Below are 18,118 nucleotides of genomic sequence, written 5' to 3' on the forward strand. Positions count from 1 at the left end.
ACAACTTCACAGGACACTGGGACACAGCAGGGTAAGTATGTGACAGCAAAGCAGAAAGTGCTCAGCAGGTCCAGCAGCACCCGTGGAGAGAAAGGCAGGGCACTTTCAAGTCTGTGAACTTGGTCACAGACCAGAAAGTTAACTCTGCCTCTCTCTCCACAGATTCTGCCTGACCTGCTGAGTTTCTCCAGCACTTTCTGCTTTGCTGCCAGACTGACAGCAGCCCCACTCTTCAACAGTGAGGTCTTTCTTTGACGGCTATCAGGAAGCAGGTGCTGGGGTGCTTTAAATAGGGCCCCAGCACCTGCTGCACAGCTGTCAAAAGTTTCCTCACTGCGCCGAATGTCCCGCCTCTCCCCACGTAATATTCGGGGGGGGGGGGGGGGGGGGGCGGTGGCACGTCGCAGTGATACTAATGAGCCCCGCGCATAATATCGCAGGGGCTCGGCGGCGGCCGCTGAATGCAGGCACACCACCGAGCTCAAAGTGCGCCGCCGCAGAGCGCAACACGTGGATAAAATTCAGGCCATTATCTTCTAGATTGATGAAATATTTGACAGTTGTATAGAATTGTGTTCTAAATTTATTAAGCCAGGACCTCAGATGCCTGGTTATATTTCAAAGTTACAATGCTTACATAGGTTGGATGACATTTATAATAGCATGCAAACCAGCTGCAGTTTTAACATAAGTAACAAAAAAAATCAGGAAACCAGTTCATTTTCCTCATTTATAATAAAACAATACTCCATTTTGTTAAAAATATTTCAGATTGTAATATTCAGATATTAAAAATAGTTTAAACCTTAAAATTGCTTTATGTATCATAGATTTTACTGAAAGGAGCAAAAAATACTAAGTACCTGCCCTGGATAAAAATCCTTAAATATGAACATGCGCGGTTTTGGTAGAGTTCATTTGAATACAGGATACGATATGTTAAGAGCATTATAATGCAAAAAAGAAATTAATCAGCTAATTAACTGACACACTAGCAACCAATAATGTATATTACATTTGACATAAAATGTACCTTTGTGGTGAAAGATGACTATTTCTCAGCCTGCAATTTCACATATACCTTATAGTTACAACACTAAACTGGACAGAAGTTAATTAAAATGTAATTCTCATCATATTGCATATTTGTAAAAAGGTCCATCACAGTTATTATCTTTTTATGTTTCAAAAGAAAATGAGAATTTAATGAATGTATGCAAATTAATAATGTTTCACTTGTTCTTTGGTCCTTACTATCACTTGAAATGTTATAAATGTGAAGATTAACTATGAGAGATTTCTTAGGTATCACTTTCTTACGTTTCTGCTTGAATATCTGGAAATTTCAACAAATAAGGAAACAAATGTTGATATCTATTCTGAATGCATCAAGTCTTTTAAGTTAATGCAAAACCTTTTTTCCTAATAAGCTGGTATGATGTCAGTTTTAGGGCCTTTATGATTGCTCTGTACATGAAGACATCATAATATATTCATCTCTGATTTATATTTTCTTTTCTTGCTTGAGGTCTGGGAGTTGGATTTTTACACTCCTGGGCAAATCCTGGCTGTTACCAAAGTCAAAATCCTGTGAAATTTTAACTTCATTTTGCTATAACAAATAGCAACATGACTTCCATCAGTATTAATTACAGAAACACACAGAGGGCTACAGTCGCAGAAAATGTTTGATTTCTCAATAGAAACATAATATATTTATATAAGTATAGCTTGATATCAGGCAGTAAACAGTTTTACTTCTCACAGCCCTGTTGTCACCAGGTTGAGGTATAGTGGAGGCCTGTACTCCAATCTGCGCAGCTTATTCAGTTGGTGTACTAATAAGAGTACATCCATGGAGAAAATAACACTTTATATATATGGTGAGTCCTGCCCAACCAGAGTTGTTTTAGATAGACAGACCACTCAGCAGCATAGGTATCAAAGCTGTGAAGAACACCAGCAAGTTTCGTGAACTTTGGCGTATATTCACAAAGCTTTGACTCTTTAATTTTCCTATAAATTTTATAATTAATGGTTGGGCTTTTTTTTTCAGCAGAAACTTCAGAGCAAGCCATTCACCCAAAAAAGTGTAGAAAAGCTAATTTTAAGGAATTTGCAAACACTTTGTAAGTAAGAAAATTAATAGGTTCAAAAGTAGCTGAAAGTAAAATAAACAAATGTTTAAATTGTTATGGCCTTTTGGCAAAAAATCAAGTTGTTTATGGCTTTACCTCAAAGTTTAAAATCTTGCACTTTAGTCAGTGTTTAGAGTTGAATAAACCAGTGAATAATGAATGATCTTTAAATGATGTGATCTTGATCATATTGTCATATTGACAAAAATGGGATATAAATTCATTGGTAATAGTTTCTAGCACAGAGGCAGCTTACTTTTTGGTGTCAGTCAACCAGTGACCACTGATCCAGAGTGAAGCAGGCTCAGCTCTTGTACCACTCTGTGATACTGAATTCAGCAGAAGGGGGCTGAAACAGGCATGAAGCCCCTCACTTACATTATATCTGTTTTAGGTTGCCTGTTTTAGGGATGCCTGAAAAGTCGCAAAACCCAATATCCAGTCGAATGTCTTTCAGGCGCCTCTGTATGCAAGACGCCAATCCTTGAAATTGGTATTGTTGCACCTGTTTTATGTCCTCTTCTCCTGAAGGCAGTGACACACAGTGGGGTGCAGCTCTATGGATCTCACAACCCTCGGATACCTCACCCAAGTGCCCTTTCTTCACATCATATCTCATTTTTGAAAAATTAGAAGACTGTTAAAACAGAACATTGGGATGCTGAGACATTTGGTTGTGAACTTGATGGGTCAAACTGCAGGAACAATTAGCCTTTTACTAGTCAACAGATATTACATTTGAGCACTGTCATAGCAGTTACTATGCATGCCACATTTCATCAATGATTATTTAAACTTGGTGGTAACTAATTGCATGTGATCAGGGTATCACCTGACAATGATGGTGACTATATCAGTTTGAATGAAACTATTTCACGATTTCCTCAGAAAGTTAAACACAAATCACTTCTGATTAAAAATGAAATATGGCAGATTTTCCTTGTGATACCACGAGAAATAATTACATAATAAAAATTTAAACAGGTAAAAAAAAAGTGCTTTGGTTCATGGGCCTGGTGGTCCTTGAGATCCTGGGGGGCCCGTTTTCCCCATTTCTCCCTTAGGTCCCTGTGGGCCTGGAATTCCAGGATCTCCTTTAATTCCTGATTGTCCTTTGGGCCCAGGTGGTCCTGGCTTTCCTTGTGGTCCTTTGTCGCCCTTAGTGCCAACTTCTCCTCGCAAACCATACCTCCCTAAATTACCTTTATTTCCTTTAGAACCAGGTCCCCCTACTGGACCCTTTGAACCTTTTTCTCCACGAGCACCAGGAGGTCCATTCAAACCTCGTGCACCAGATTTTCCTGCGGGTCCTGGATCACCTGTGTCACCCCTTAATCCAACAGGTCCAATACTTCCTTTTATCCCGGCTTCTCCTTTGTTTCCTTTTGGTCCTGGCAGACCTGGCAAACCTATAGTAAAAAATGACAATTATGAATAGATTTTAGTAACTTAAATCTGAAAGGTTAATCATTTTGACAAAATGACTCCATGCGTATCTCCATAGTTGCTGCAGCTTTATATTGATTCATATTTAAGCCAATATAAAAGTGAAGTACAGTGCTTCATTTCTTCCTTGCTCATGATTTAGTGGCCAGAATTTTACCAGCCCCTTGGCAACGGGCTGGGAGGTGGGAAGGCTGGCAAAATGGCACAGAAAGGTGTAGGTAAGTTGGGGGGGGGGGGGTGGTGGAGAACATGCCCAATGTCTTCCCACCGGAATGCCATTTTGCCAGCAGCGGGAAAGCTGGTAGACGTGCCACCCACTAGGAGCCAAATTGAGCCACTTAAGTAGCCAATTAAGGGCCTCCTCCCACCTCTGCAGGTATTTTGCCAGTGTCGGGGGGCCCTCTGCTGTGTGGGAAGACCATCCAGTGAAACATGGCGACCTTCCAGCAGGTTCCAGAGGAGTGGCCCTCCTTTTTGGGCACTCCATGACCCACAGTGGGGCCCCCAGCTTGGCCCCGGTAATGGCCACCCCTGCCCACACCCAATCCCCTGGGCCTGCCTGCTTGGCACCAGCATCTCCAGACCCCACTTACCACTCTTTGAGGGTGCACGGCCATCGATGTGCCCTCATCCTGCAGGTGTAGTCTCAGCACTGGCCACTACTAGTTGTGGCGCTGCTGAGGTTGCTGGTCCTCTGACTGGGCCGACAGCTGTTGCGAGTGGGGCAGCCTTTCCTAATGGGAATGGTAGCCCTGGCGGTGGCCACTTATTTGTGCCCATAATTATTCTGAAAATGCCCATAATTATTCTGAAAAGAGAAACCCCCAATTTTGTGTAATTGTTATCAAGTGGATTTTGTCACACTGACTGATCATTCTACAAGGCTGGGAACTTGACTCTTGCAAATCTATATATACATAATTGGAATATTTTCTATAAACTTATTATTTCAGGTATATAGGATCTAGCTTTGAAATTCCATAGAAGTTTTACTATTCTGCCCTCACCAATAACTTGAAACCCTGTGGAAATTCAGGGCCTCTATTTATATTGATAATTGGTCAGGTTACCTACAAATCATTTTTCACCCAACAAAATTGGTTTGTGGGTGATATCATTATATGCAGACGAGTCATATTATCATACACAGGTGACTCCAGTGCTTTTGCATTTTATGGTTGCTGCAACAAAAGAACTTATATTTAAAATAAGTACCTTTCACATCATCAAGACATCCCAAAGAGTTTTGCAGTGAATGAATTACTGTTTGAACTGTTGTTGCTTTGGCAAATTGCACTCAGCCAGGTCCTACAAACAGCAATTGAGGTAACTGGCCAGATAATCTGTTTTGTGGTATTCTGTGAGGGAGGAATGTTGGCCAGAAGTCAGAAGTCCCTGTTATTTTTTAAACAGTGCCATGGGATATTCTATGTTCACTTGAACAAGCAGAGGGAACTTCGGGTTAACATCTCATCTGAAAAACAGCATCTCTGACAATGCAGCAGTCCTACAATACTGAGGTGTCAGCCTAGGTCATGTGCTCAAGTCCTGAAGTGGAGCCTCAATCCATAATCTCACAGACTGCTTCTGTCATGGGTAGTGTTTAATCTGAATGCAAAACAGTAAACATCATCCCTATCTGAAAGAAGAGATTAAATCAGATGCTATAACTACACTATTAATCATTTGGATGGTTATTGAAATCTTAAAGAATAAAAAGTTTCTGCAACATCTCAGTTCTAATAACCAGACATCTGGTCATCGATTTGGCTTCAGAGCAACTCAAGTCTCAACCCAAATGTCTCGAAATTGAATAAATTTATAGCAATAGCTTTTCATAATTCTAAAGCCTTTAATAGGTCATGACATCATCCTTTCACTGAGAAGCTAGTGTTTTGTGGCTGTTACAGCCAGCTGCTGTATTGGATTAATGGCTTCCTTACAGAATAATGTTAAGAAATCAATAGCCTTTTGCAATACCTTTTAAGTAAGTTTAATAACACACAGTTCACAATCTTCACAATCTATAATGATCTTCTCATTATATAAGTATAACTAATTTGCACTGTAATGACTGCAGCATTTTGTTCAAGTACTTCTTAAATTAGCAAATGGCTATAGTTCAAAATAATTTAGACTCAGTTTACAGTAATTTCAAGGTTTGCTTGAGGTTCTTGTCTCCTTTTCCGTAATGTAGTCGGTCATTTCCCTTTGCCTTCCTAAACAAATAGTAGATTTTGGCATTGCTGGCAGTGAGTCAGAGGGTTTGTGATCATATAACAATAGGGATGCTTACGGCATGTAGGGAATAACATTTGGGCCACTAATTTGCAATAGCGAAGTCCTATTAGGAATCCTGGATTAGATTAGATTAGATTAGAGATACAGCACTGAAACAGGCCCTTCGGCCCACCGAGTCTGTGCCGAACATCAGCCACCCATTTATACTAATCCTACACTAATCCCATATTCCTACCAAACATCCCCACCTGTTCCTATATTTCCCTACCACCTACCTATACTAGTGACAATTTATAATGGCCAATTTACCTATCAACCTGCCAGTCTTTTGGCTTGTGGGAGGAAACCGGAGCACCCGGAGAAAACCCACGCAGACACAGGGAGAACTTGCAAACTCCACACAGGCAGTACCAGGAATCGAACCCGGGTCCCTGGAGCTGTGAGGCTGCGGTGCTAACCACTGCGCCACTGTGCCGCCCGATAGCACCTGGAGTTAGCACAAATCCTTGTCTCTGCACCTGGGATGTGCCAACGCCACATGCCTATGGGAGTGGAATTTCAGCCACATTTGAATAATTTTTACAACTTTAAAAAACTTTGTGCGCAAGCTCCCAGTGCCATTTGATCAGGCCAGCTGGTTTTGGCTGCACTGAGCCTAGAAGGCCTCAGGCCTCCATAGGCTGAAGCACATTGGGTGGCTCCCATTGTATTATCACTACTTCAGCACTAGGCTGATACTACAGTCAGTACAATGGTTATTCTTGAACTTGCCCATATATTTTCTAAGTGCTTTTGCACAGAAAACTTAATACTTGCTAAAGCCTACAGGAGTAAAGAAAGGGGTAAGTAAAAAAGGAAATGAGGAAAGCAAAGAGAGGACATGAAAAAATATTGGCAGATAAAATCAAGGAAAACCCAAAGATCTTTTATCAGTACATTAAGAGCAACAGGATAACTAAGGAATTGGGTGCGCCTATCAGAGATGTACAAGATTACGTATGCATGGATGCAGAAGATGTGGGCAGGGTTCTTAATGAGTACTTTGTTTCAGTCTTCGCAAAGGAGAGGGATGACGCAGATATTGTAGTTAAAGAGGAGTGTGAAATATTAGATACGATAAGCATAATGAGAGACGACGTACTAGAGGGTCTGACATCCTTGAAAGTGGATAAATCACCAACGTCAGATGGATTGTAACCCAGGCTGTTAAAGGAAGCCAGGGAGAAAACAGCAGATGCTCTGAGGATCATTTTCAAATCCTCAATAGATACAGGTAAGGCACCAGAAGATTGGAGGTTTGCAAACGTTGTACCATTGTTTTAAAAGGGTGCGAGGGATAGACCAAAAAATTATAGGCCGGTAAGTCTGACCTCGGTGGTGGGCAAATTATGATTTTGATTTTTTTGATTTAGAGTTTATTATTAGAATTATGAGGGAAATGGTAAACTGTCACTTAGAAAGACACGGACTAATCAGGGATAGTCAGCATGGATTTGTTAAGGGAAGGTCTTACCAACTTAATTGAATTTTTTGAGGCAGTAACAAGGAGGATTGATGAGGGTAATGCAGTGGATGTTGTCTACATGGATTTGAGTAAGGCATTTGACAAGGTCCCACATGGCAGACTGGTCAGAAAAGAAAAAGCCCATGGGATACAGGGGAATGTGGTGAGTTGGATCCAAAATTGGCTCAGTGACAGGAAACACAGGGTAATGGTCGAGGGATGTTTTTGTGAATGGAAAGTGGTTTCCAGTGGCGTTCCACATGGCTCACTGTTGGGTCCCCTTGCTGTTTGTGGTATATATTAATGATTTGGACTTAAATGTAGGAGGCATGATTGGGAAATTTGCAGATGACGCAAACTATTGGCTGTGTTGTTGATAGTGCAGAGGATAGCTATAGACTCCATGATGATATCAATGGTTTGGTTGAGTGGGCAGAAAAGCGACAAATGGAATTCAATGCGGAGAATTGTGAGGTAATGAATTTGGGGACGGCAAACAAAGCAAGGGAATACACCATAAAAGGGAGGATATTGAGGGGGATAAAAGGAGTGAGAGACCTTGGAGTGCATGTCCACAGGTCCATGAAGGTGGCAGAACGGGTAAATAAAGTGGTGAAGAAAGCATATGGAATGCTTTCCTTTACTGGCCAAGGTATAGAATCCAAAACCAGTGATGTAATGCTCGAACTGTATAAAACGCTGGTTAGGCCACAGCTGGAGTATTGCGTACAGTTCTGGTCACCACATTACAGGAAGTACATAATTGCTCTGCAGAGTACAGAGGAGATTTACAAGAATGTTCTTGGACTGCATGGATTGCAGCTGTTCAAGAAGGCAGCTCACCACCACATTCTCAAGGGCAATTAGGGATGGGCAATAAATGCTGGCCTAACCAACAACGCCCATATCACTGAATCACAGAATCATTTCAGTGCAGAAAGAGGCCATTCTGCCCATCATGTCCCAACCAGCTCTCTGAAAGAGCAACTCCCTCAGTTCCATTCCCCTGCCTTCTTCTCATAACCCTGAACATTCTTCCTTTTCATATAATTGTCTAATTCCCTTTTGAATGCTTCAATTGAACCTGCCTCCACCACGTTCTCAGGCAGTGCATTCCAGACCTTAAACACTTACTGCGTGAAATTTTTTTTCCTCATGTCACTTTTGATTCTCTTACCAAATACTTTAAATCTGTGCCCTCTCGTTCTTGATCCTTTCACAAGCAGTAACAATTTCTCTCTATCTACTCTGTCCAGACCCCTCATGATTTTGAATACTTCTATCAAATTAGCTCTCAGCCTTCTTTTCTCCAAGGAGAACAGTCCTAACTTCTCTAATCTATCTTCATAACTGAAATTCCTCACCCCGGAACCATTCTCGTGAATCTTTTCTGTACTCTCTCCAATGCCCTCATGTCATATCCCATAAACAAATAAAAAAAATGTTGCCAGGGCTTGAAAATTGTACCTATGAGGAAAGATATGATAGGCTAGGGTTCTTTTCCTCAGAATAGAGGAGGCTGACGGGTGACTTAATTGAGGTATACAAAATTATGAGGGGCCTAGATAGAGTAGACAGGAAGGACCTGTTTCCCTTAGCAGAGAGGTCAATTACCATGGGGCACAGATTTAAGGTAGAAGGATTAGAGGGGACATAAGGAGAAACCTTTTCATCCGGAAGGTGGGTGTCAGGAATACACTGCCCGGATTGGTGGTGGAGACAGAAACCCTCAACTCATCTAAAAGGTACCTGGACATGCACCTGAAGTGCTGTAACCTGCACAGCTACGGATCTGGTTCTGGAAGGTGGTATTAGTTTGGGTGGCTAGTTTTTTCAGCCAGCGCAGACTCAATGGGTTGAATGGCCTCTTTCTGAGCCATAACTTTTCTATGGTTCTATGAAATTTCTTATTAGCCACTCATCTAAAAAGTGCAACAGCCTCTACAGGAGATCTGAGACCTGTGTGAACATAAAATGCAACTGTGTGTCTCCTTAACTATGTCTGAACCAGGAAGTATCAGTTAAAATAGTGAATTCAGTGACAAATCAGGTCCAGAAAGTGAAATAAAGAGAGGGGAAAAAAGATAGAACTAAGACAGAGATAAGAGACAGAAATGTTTTTAATATATATTTTAAAATCTCCCACAATAATTAAAATTTGAAGGAATGAGGAATGAGACATGTAAAAGTTATTTTTCATTGCCATAGAGTTTGTTTTGCAGTAATTAAGATCTATCTCATCATTAAAAGGGTACTTAGGCTAGAATGGACAAACGTAACTTGTTTTTCTGGTGAGTTTACTTTGTATATAACAGGTTAAGTACAGCAACCACACTGTTCTATGTATTTCAATGCTATGTCTCTCAGCGAGATTTCAGTATCGCACAGCTTCTGGAGGAACAGGGCATCTCGGACAGCAACTTCCTGCTTTCCGTGTTTAGCTGTGCATGTGAAGTCACTGGAAGTTGCTGTTCAATTTACTGTTTACCAACAGTGAGCACTGTCAGCCTCGCTGTTATTTCTACCTCAAAATCCAGCCCAAAGTCTTTCAGCTTCATGAGTTTATCCGTCGTGGTGTAGCTCATGGAATCCTGCAAATTGGAGATCTTGGGCATGATTTTGGTTATGATGGAGGCCCTGCCCACCGGCTGAAAAGTCGGGCGGGCCCGCCTCCACCAGACCTGGAAGCCACGCAGCAATTTAAAAGTGTTTAATTGGCCTCGGTCAGGACTTTCGCCCCTCTGAGGCAGGAAGTTCCACCTCCAAGAGCTGCCAGCCAATCAGAGGACCAGCAACTCTTCAGTCTTAGCAGCGCCACTGGGAGCGGTGGCCACTGCTGGGACTGCACCCAGCCAGAACCAGCAACATGGAGCAGATCCCAGAATGGAGGCCTGTGTGTGGGGCCTTGCTGGGGACAATCAGCTGGGCCCTGGTGAGGTGGGTGGGGGGGTGGTGGGTCGATCGAGAGGGCAGGTGGAGATGGTCCAGTGGGGGCGACTTGTGCTGCTGGGGGTTCCCTCCGTGGGACACAAAGTGCCCGATCAGGATGGCCCCCCCCCCCCACCCCCATCAGCCCAGACCCCAGAATGGAGGCCTGTGTGTGGGGCCTTGCTGGGGACAATCAGCTGGGCCCTGGTGAGGTGGGTGGGGGGGTGGTGGGTCGATCGAGAGGGCAGGTGGAGATGGTCCAGTAGGGGCGACTTGTGCTGCTGAGGGTTCCCTCCGTGGGACACAAAGTGCCCGATCAGGATGGCCCCCCCCCCACCCCCATCAGCCCACAAGATATTACTGGGTGGCTTCCTCAGCTGGCAAAGTGCCCGGCCACGTAATTGGCCACATTAATTGGCAATTTAAAGGCTTCAATTGGCCTGGGGCAGGCGGGCTGTTTTCCATCTCCCCTGCCACTGGTAAAATGGGTGGCACAGTGGTTAGCACTGCAGCCTCACAGCTCCAGCAACCCGGGTTCAGTGCTGGGTACTGCCTGTGCAGAATTTGCAAGTTCTCCCTGTGACTGCGTGGGTTTCCGCCGGGTGCTCCAGTTTCCTCCCACAGCCAAAGACTTGCAGGTTGATAGGTAAATTGGCCACTGTAAATTACCCCTAGTATAGGTAGGTGGTAGGAGAATGGTGGGGGTGTGGTAGGGAATATGGGATTAATGTAGGATTAGTATAAATGGGTGGTTGTTGCTTGGCACAGACTTGGTGGGCCGAAGGGCCTGTTTCAGTGCTGCATCTCTTAAAAAAAATAGCAGCAGGGGCAGACAGGTGACAGGAACGGCACCCACTGCCTCCCACCCGATTTTGTGACCCCCCTCCCACCCCCCTACCTGCAGCCCACTCCCAGAAGGGGCATAAAATTCCGGCCCTTGTTTCTGGGAGGAAGAAAAGGAGGAGGAGGAACAACAACAACTTGGCTCATGTTTAAATTAAACTGGGGAACTGCATTCACAATCCAGCTTGAAACCCAAGTTCTTTTTAAGTTATGTTCCCAATTCAAAAGAACTATATGAATCAGATATTTCAAAATGAAGTGATCCACGCTAATATAATGCAATGTAAGAGCTAACTGCTGAAGTAGAACTTTGTAAATTACAGTAGTGCTAAGCGCCTGCTAAGCCTTTCTGAGATGTCCTTGACCACAGAGTTTGCTCAGGTGATGACGCCTTGAAATCTTCAGTCACACCCCAGATCAAAGAAAGGTTATTAGCTCCCACAGAGAAACTGACATAAGTCTGGTATTTTGAAATTAAGTGGAGGAGCAAGAGAACAGAATCTATTTTAAATTTAGTTTGCAAACATCTTTTATAATTACACACAAACTTAAAAAGGACAAAATTCTCATAGGGATATCAATGGATGAGGTGGAGTAATGAATCTGCACCCTTCATTTGTTTGAATTTTTTTTTTTAATTACTGATTTCTGTGTGGTCCTAAATATAATAATTCTTACTCCCACTTATGCTTCAAGTGTAGTGCATGTGCCTATCTGTGTGTTGCGATGCCCCTGCTGGTCAGCTTCAATTGTCTGACTTCTATTTCCTTTGTACTGTGTATTCTTTGCTTAATCTTGCACATTGCCTAAAGAGCAGATCGCCTTGCTCTTCACTGACCCCAGCAGTGGACAAGAGCAGTATCAGTCTCGCCTCTGAGTCAGAAGGTTGTAGTTTCAACCCCATTGGAGAGACTTGGGCACATAATCTAGACTGACGTTTCTGTGCCGTACTGAGGGAGTACTGTCTTTCAGATGAGATGTTAAACTGAAGCCTCGTCTGCCCGCTAAGTTGGACATAAAAAATACCATAATACTATTCAAAGGATAGCAGGGAAGGTCCATTGGTGGCCCAGTACAACTTTTATCCCTCAACCAACATCAATAAAACACATGATCTGGTCATTTGTTGTTTTAAGGGACCTTTCTGCGTGCTATATTTCCCACATTACAACAATGCCTACACTTCAAAAGTACCTAATTGGCTGTAAAACACTTTGACATGTCCTGAGGTCACGAAAGGCACTTAATAAATATGTCTTTCTTTATCCAAAGTGCTTCTCCTGTCCAGCTCCAGGATCACCGTAAATTCCTGCTCCAGACTATTTACATGAATCACGCCATCTCTGATGCAGGCTGAATCCATCTAAGGTCACTCCCATAAAATTTCAGTGCTATAATTATTTTCAGCTGCCTTAAGGGTAGGGAGGGTGGCAACTGAGGGATTTAAAAAAATTTTCCCCCTTGATGTCACTGGTTGCAGCCAATTGCCAATGCTGCTCCCTCCTGCTCCCGCTACCCTCCCTCCCTCACCTATCACCACCACCACCACCACCACCACCAAACCTCGTGGGCACCCAAGATGTTCCCACGTGTGACCCCACTCTGATGACGATTATATTAGGTTATCAATGCCTGTTCCACTGAATGCATACCAGTGGAGCAAAGACAAGAATTTTTGTCCCTGATGTGGCTGTGATAATAAGAGTCTAAACTGTTACAACAATAGTGGATTTGGTGCAGTACCATTGAAGTTGGCAGTTGCTTAATCTGCTGCTTGCTTCAAAATAAAGTTCCATTATTTGACTTAATGTTTCAAAGGCATGACCTTCATATAGATTAGGGTTCCCTTCTGAAACTTCATAAATAACACTATTGTAAAGTTTGCAGTAGCCTTGTGCTTTGCTAGTATCTTGGACTCTATCAGCTAACTTGTTTAAAAGTCGGAATCTGTTGTTCAGAAATTCCTGTTGACAGTACTCCTCATTTCCTTTACTTGCTTTGTGTGCTCTTCATGTATAGACTTCCAACAGATTAATTGTGAAAAGAGTGGTACAATTGCACAGATGCTGCCAGACCTGCTGAGTGGTTCCAGCATTTCTTGTTTTTATATTGGTACAATTCTAAATGTGCACTGACAATATTGTGGAGTATTTTGCTCAAACCTATGTAAATATATAGACATATTAAAAGGACAGCCATGGGAATCTGTATTTGGGAAGTCAGTATTCAAAGATTTTTTTTTGAATTACATTGACATCATGCACCACGTAGGGATAAAGATAAACAAGCTGGTTGTAAGCACATTTGACAGAAATTATAATCCATTAATGAGGAAGAGATCTGCACTTAGTGGCGATCTGCTATTTGCAGACTTGCAAGTATACAAGTTTGTATATTGCTAAATTATCAACTGAAAAATGAAAAATTATAAGCATGTTCTTTCCAATAATTTTTGTTATGTACATCCGCACAGCTACTCATAAATTAAGGATACCAAGTGTTAAAAACAGATACATAGTAGAGCAATGAATGTAAATAGATGTGTTATAAATCTGTGACACAGACTGGAGAAATTAGGTTTGTAAATATCTGTTAAAGATTTATTTTAGCACTGCAATGCAAGTAAAATGAATATCATAAATCAGTACTGCAATACCTTCTAAATATAAACTTTAACCTTGGCATTTAAAGTGCGTGAGGGTGTATTTAGGTGGTATGAACAATATTTCAGAAATATTCCTGTGATATGTTTGATTATTTATAAGCCAAAATGAGGGAAAGGGGAGGTATGGGCAGACCATCTCTTGTGTAAGCAAACCTACCTCCCATCCCACTTTCATCCTCTTCTTCCTCCTCCTCCAAACAGCACAAAAAGTGTAATACAACCACAGCAACAACAACAACAATCATTTATATGGCATTTGTAACACAGTTGAATGTCTAACGGCACTTCACAGGATGTCTTAAATGAGAGAGAGAATGTGGGAGAGAGAGAAAACGAGGGGTGTAGAGAAGCAGGGAGGTTTAGGGAGGGAATTCCAGAGCTTAAGTAGCTGAAGGCACAACCACCAATGGTGAAGTGATTAAAATCTGGAATGTGCAAGAGGCCAGACTACGCAGAATTTTGATCATCAATATATCTTGGGGCAATAAGGGTCAACATTCCTCCAAAAATTAAAACGCAAAAGATTCAACTCTCACAAGCTCATCTTTCAAGTCTACTTTCACATAATTTCTGAATCAGCATTGACTTACATTAGATATTGACTGTCTGTCAACCCAGAACATAACTGACCCTGATCACCCATGTTATATGGTCAATTTGAGTGCATAGCACATTCCTGTGAAAAGATTGGGAACTTGTTCCTGCAATGATTTCTATCTTGTTACCATGGCCTATGGATGAAGCTTTCACATAGTTTGTATGAGAGCATTTAAGGCCAGCCTGCAAGGCCATCAGAAGATGATATTCAATGCACAAGCGGGAAGAAATCTAATGAGTGCAACTGCTACTCAATTTCTGGCCCCCAATTACCCATTCCACTCTGGCATCACCAGCTATAATGACTGGAAACATAACCTAACAATCACAATGCATTATTCTGATATTTCTATAAAATAAAGAAAATAAAAGTTGCTCACCTCTTAAAATTGTAAAGTTTTTGATTGCCTCTCCATGTTGTGCATCAATAATTTTCATTTCTTCCATTATAATGGCAAGTTTGCTTATTTCTCCATTCAGTGTTGTAGTTAAGAGATTGTAACGTTGCCTTAACATATCAGTGGTGCTCTGAATAATGCTCAGAGAATTGTTGAGATAATAAAGTTCTTCTGAATGTGATCCAAGCCCACTTGAACAAGATGTCCTCACATCGCTGATATATTTTATCATACTGTGCACATGGTTGTTTGTGGCATTGATGTTGGCCAGTATGGTGTTAATTTCAGTTTCATGAGAAACCATTCGCCCCATGATGGTTTCAAACCTTTCAGCCGTCCTATTTTCATAATATTTTGCATGATAAAGAATGTCCTGAATATTTTCTTCATGGTCGTCAAGGAAGATGGATATATTTTCGAACTGCTCATGCACAGCCAGTAGTTGCAAGCTTAAGTCATGCATGATCTCAGCATTCTGAGAGACACTCTGGAGAGTAGTGGCCAGAGTACTCTGAATACCCTTCACCACGTCATTCATCTTGCTCACTGAAGCCCTTAAAACTCCAAACACTTTTGTAGAGTTCTGCCAGTCTGTCACTATCTTCTGTAATATTAAAGTTTCCTCATCAGTTTTTCTTTGAATTTCTTCAAGCCATAAAGTATTCTGATTGGTGGTGAAGTTAATGTGTTGTACACTAATCCTTATTTTGTACTGGTCCTGGGCCAGTCTCCTCATAAACCCATCGTGTTCCTTTACAAGTGCTTGCAAGCCATTTACTTGCATTGAAACACTTTCCACCGTTCGGTTGATCTGTTCAATGGACATTGAATAATGGGTAATCTCCTTATTGATTTTTCTGTTGTCAGATGAAAGTGTTAGATGATTTTGGACTGTCTCATCCAGCTTAGGCTCTTGTGCTAAAAGTAGCTGCTGAATCTGTTCAAACTCTTTCTGCAAGTCAATGATCTCTTGCACAAACTGGGAAACTTCATGGCATGAAGAGCAATTTTTGCTTATGGATTTTTGATCTGAGGGAGTGGGGAAGGATGAGGATAAAAAAAATTATTTTGGTTTACTCTGTTCTCTTTGTGTTTCCTTTATTGAATTTGTCCTTCTGGTTGCCTGCTTCCCATAATGCTTGTAATGCATAAGATTATTTGTGTCCTCATAGAAAAGTAAAGATGAAATCAAAATCTTACAAATACCTAAAGACTCTTATGATGAAGTCACTTTATAATGAAATAAAAGTGTCTGCCACTTCCAGGGACCTGAAAATTGGTGGTAGGTACAAAAATAGTAAATATATAAATATACAAATTCTTGTCCTGATACTAACTAAAAGACCTGCATTTATATAGCACCTTTCAAGACCACCAGATATCCCACAGTACTTTACAGCCAATGAAGTACTTCTGAAGTGTGGTCGCTTTTGTAATGTAGGAACCACAGCACACAGCAAGCTCCCACAAACAACAATGTTATAACGACTAGATAATAACCTGCTGTCGTTATGTTGATTGAGAGAAAATAATGGCCAGAACACCAGGGATGACACCCTGCTTCTCTTTGAAATAGTGCCACAGGATCTTTTATGTTCACCTGACAGAGTGGGCAGAACGTCAGTTCAACATCTCATCTGAAAGACATTACCTCCAACAGTGCAGCACTTCCTCAGTACTGCAATGGAACAACAACCTACATTATTCCACTCAAGTGCTAGAGTGGGACTTGAATCCACAATCTTCTGGCTCAGAGGCAAAAGTGCTGCTAACTGAGCCACAGCTGACACATTCTGCTAGCATTGGAGTTGTTGATTGTCATTGGATTAGTACTCCAGCTGCCTGAACGATTGATTCAACAAATGTGAATTCAAATTCCACCACAGCAGTTTAAGAATTTGAAAAACAGCCATCAGTTAAAGTGACCATGAATATGTCGGATTGTGTGAAAGCCCAATTGGTTTTCATTTCAGGAAGGAAATCTACTGTACTTATCCGGTCTGTGGTTCCACTCCCACAACAATGTGGCTGAACAAGCCACTGAGTTATATCAAAACTGCTACCAGCAGTTCAAGAAGGTGACCCATCACCACCTTGTTAGGGCAACCAGAGATCGGAACACAAGATCAGATAACAAAAAAATTCTGATAAGCTATCAGGGGATCACTAACCAACGTGTCTTCATACATTTCACCTTCTCTCCTATCTTCTTCAATGTGATGGAATACGCTGTGGGTCTAGATCCTCAGATTCTCAAATATTTGTGTCTTTGAGTTGCCATATTGAGGCATCTGTCCATGCAATTGTAGGGCAGAACTTAATGCAGCTGTTTAAGGCAGGCATGGTGGCGTAGGGGGACAGGGAATCGTATCAGAGTCGTCCACCCGGAAATCCAATGTCATGACATCAATTCTGTATTTTGTCAGCAGTGGAAAAGCACCATAGCAGCATTGATGCCCTGATGCGATGGGAAGCAGTTTTAAATTGCTGAACTGCTCTTTTAAATGCCTCTTGATTTTGTGAATGACGAGCAGTACTCACGTGACTTTGGGCTCATGACCGTTACAACTTGGCAGCACTGAGGAAAGAGGCCACAACGGGCAGCAGTCCTGAGTTTTGATGCATAGGGGAAGAGGGGGGGGTTCAGAGGCCATTGTCGGACTGTGTCACTATGGGCTCTGCAAGTGGGTGTGGGGTCTTGGATTCTCTGAAAGGGTGTTCGGGGTCTCTGCAATGATTCACTGTAGGTGTGTGGGGGGTGGGGGGGGGGTGTATTGGGATACCAAACAGCTATGTGATATGGTTGTTTGGTTACACTGCTGGAACAGAGGGTGGGCCATTAGCAAGGTTGGGCTCTGAGGTCCATCAGGGACTCCGAGGAGACAATTGTCAAAAGCTCAGTTGCCAAGGCAGGGTCGTCTCTGCATCGACAGTGATCTGCAAGCCCACTGGTCACCTGGCATAGTTCAATACTCCAGTTGAGGCTGAACCAGTGTTTTATAAAGATTCACCATAACTTCCTTGCCTCCACTTACAAAGCTGAGGATCTTGTTTGCCTTATTAACTGCTTTCTCAACCTGCCTGCCACCTTTAAACGATTTGTGCACATTTCCCCACAGGTCCCTCTGCTCCTGCACCTCCTTTAGAATTGTATTCTTTATTTCATATTGCCTGTCCTCATTCTACCTACCAAAATGTATCACTTTATACTTTAAGCATTAAATTTCATCTGCCACATGTCTGCCCATTCCACCAACCTGTCTATGCCTTCTTGAAGTTGATAACATCTTCCTCACAGTTCACAATACTTCCAAGTTTTATGTCATCCACAAATTTTGAAATTGTGCCCTGTGCACCC

At 42.1% G+C, this 18,118-nt stretch overlaps 1 protein-coding gene across 3 annotated transcripts in view; it reads right to left on the bottom strand.

Moving 5' to 3' along the window:
• Positions 1 to 604: 604 nt before the first annotated feature.
• scara3 (scavenger receptor class A, member 3) overlaps positions 605 to 18,118 on the bottom strand; it is a 53,999-nt gene continuing 36,485 nt past the window's right edge. For all 3 annotated transcript variants that reach the window (XM_068018583.1, XM_068018589.1, XM_068018574.1), the window contains 2 exons: positions 14,743 to 15,789; positions 605 to 3,547 (listed from right to left, as the gene is read on the bottom strand). In XM_068018583.1, coding sequence (XP_067874684.1) covers positions 3,144 to 3,547; positions 14,743 to 15,789 — 1,451 coding nt within the window. In that variant the 3' untranslated portion in view covers positions 605 to 3,143. The remainder of the gene's footprint in view (positions 3,548 to 14,742; positions 15,790 to 18,118) is intronic.

Source organism: Heterodontus francisci, chromosome 3, assembly GCF_036365525.1.
Source record: "Heterodontus francisci isolate sHetFra1 chromosome 3, sHetFra1.hap1, whole genome shotgun sequence".
Taxonomy (NCBI): Eukaryota; Metazoa; Chordata; class Chondrichthyes; order Heterodontiformes; family Heterodontidae; genus Heterodontus; species Heterodontus francisci.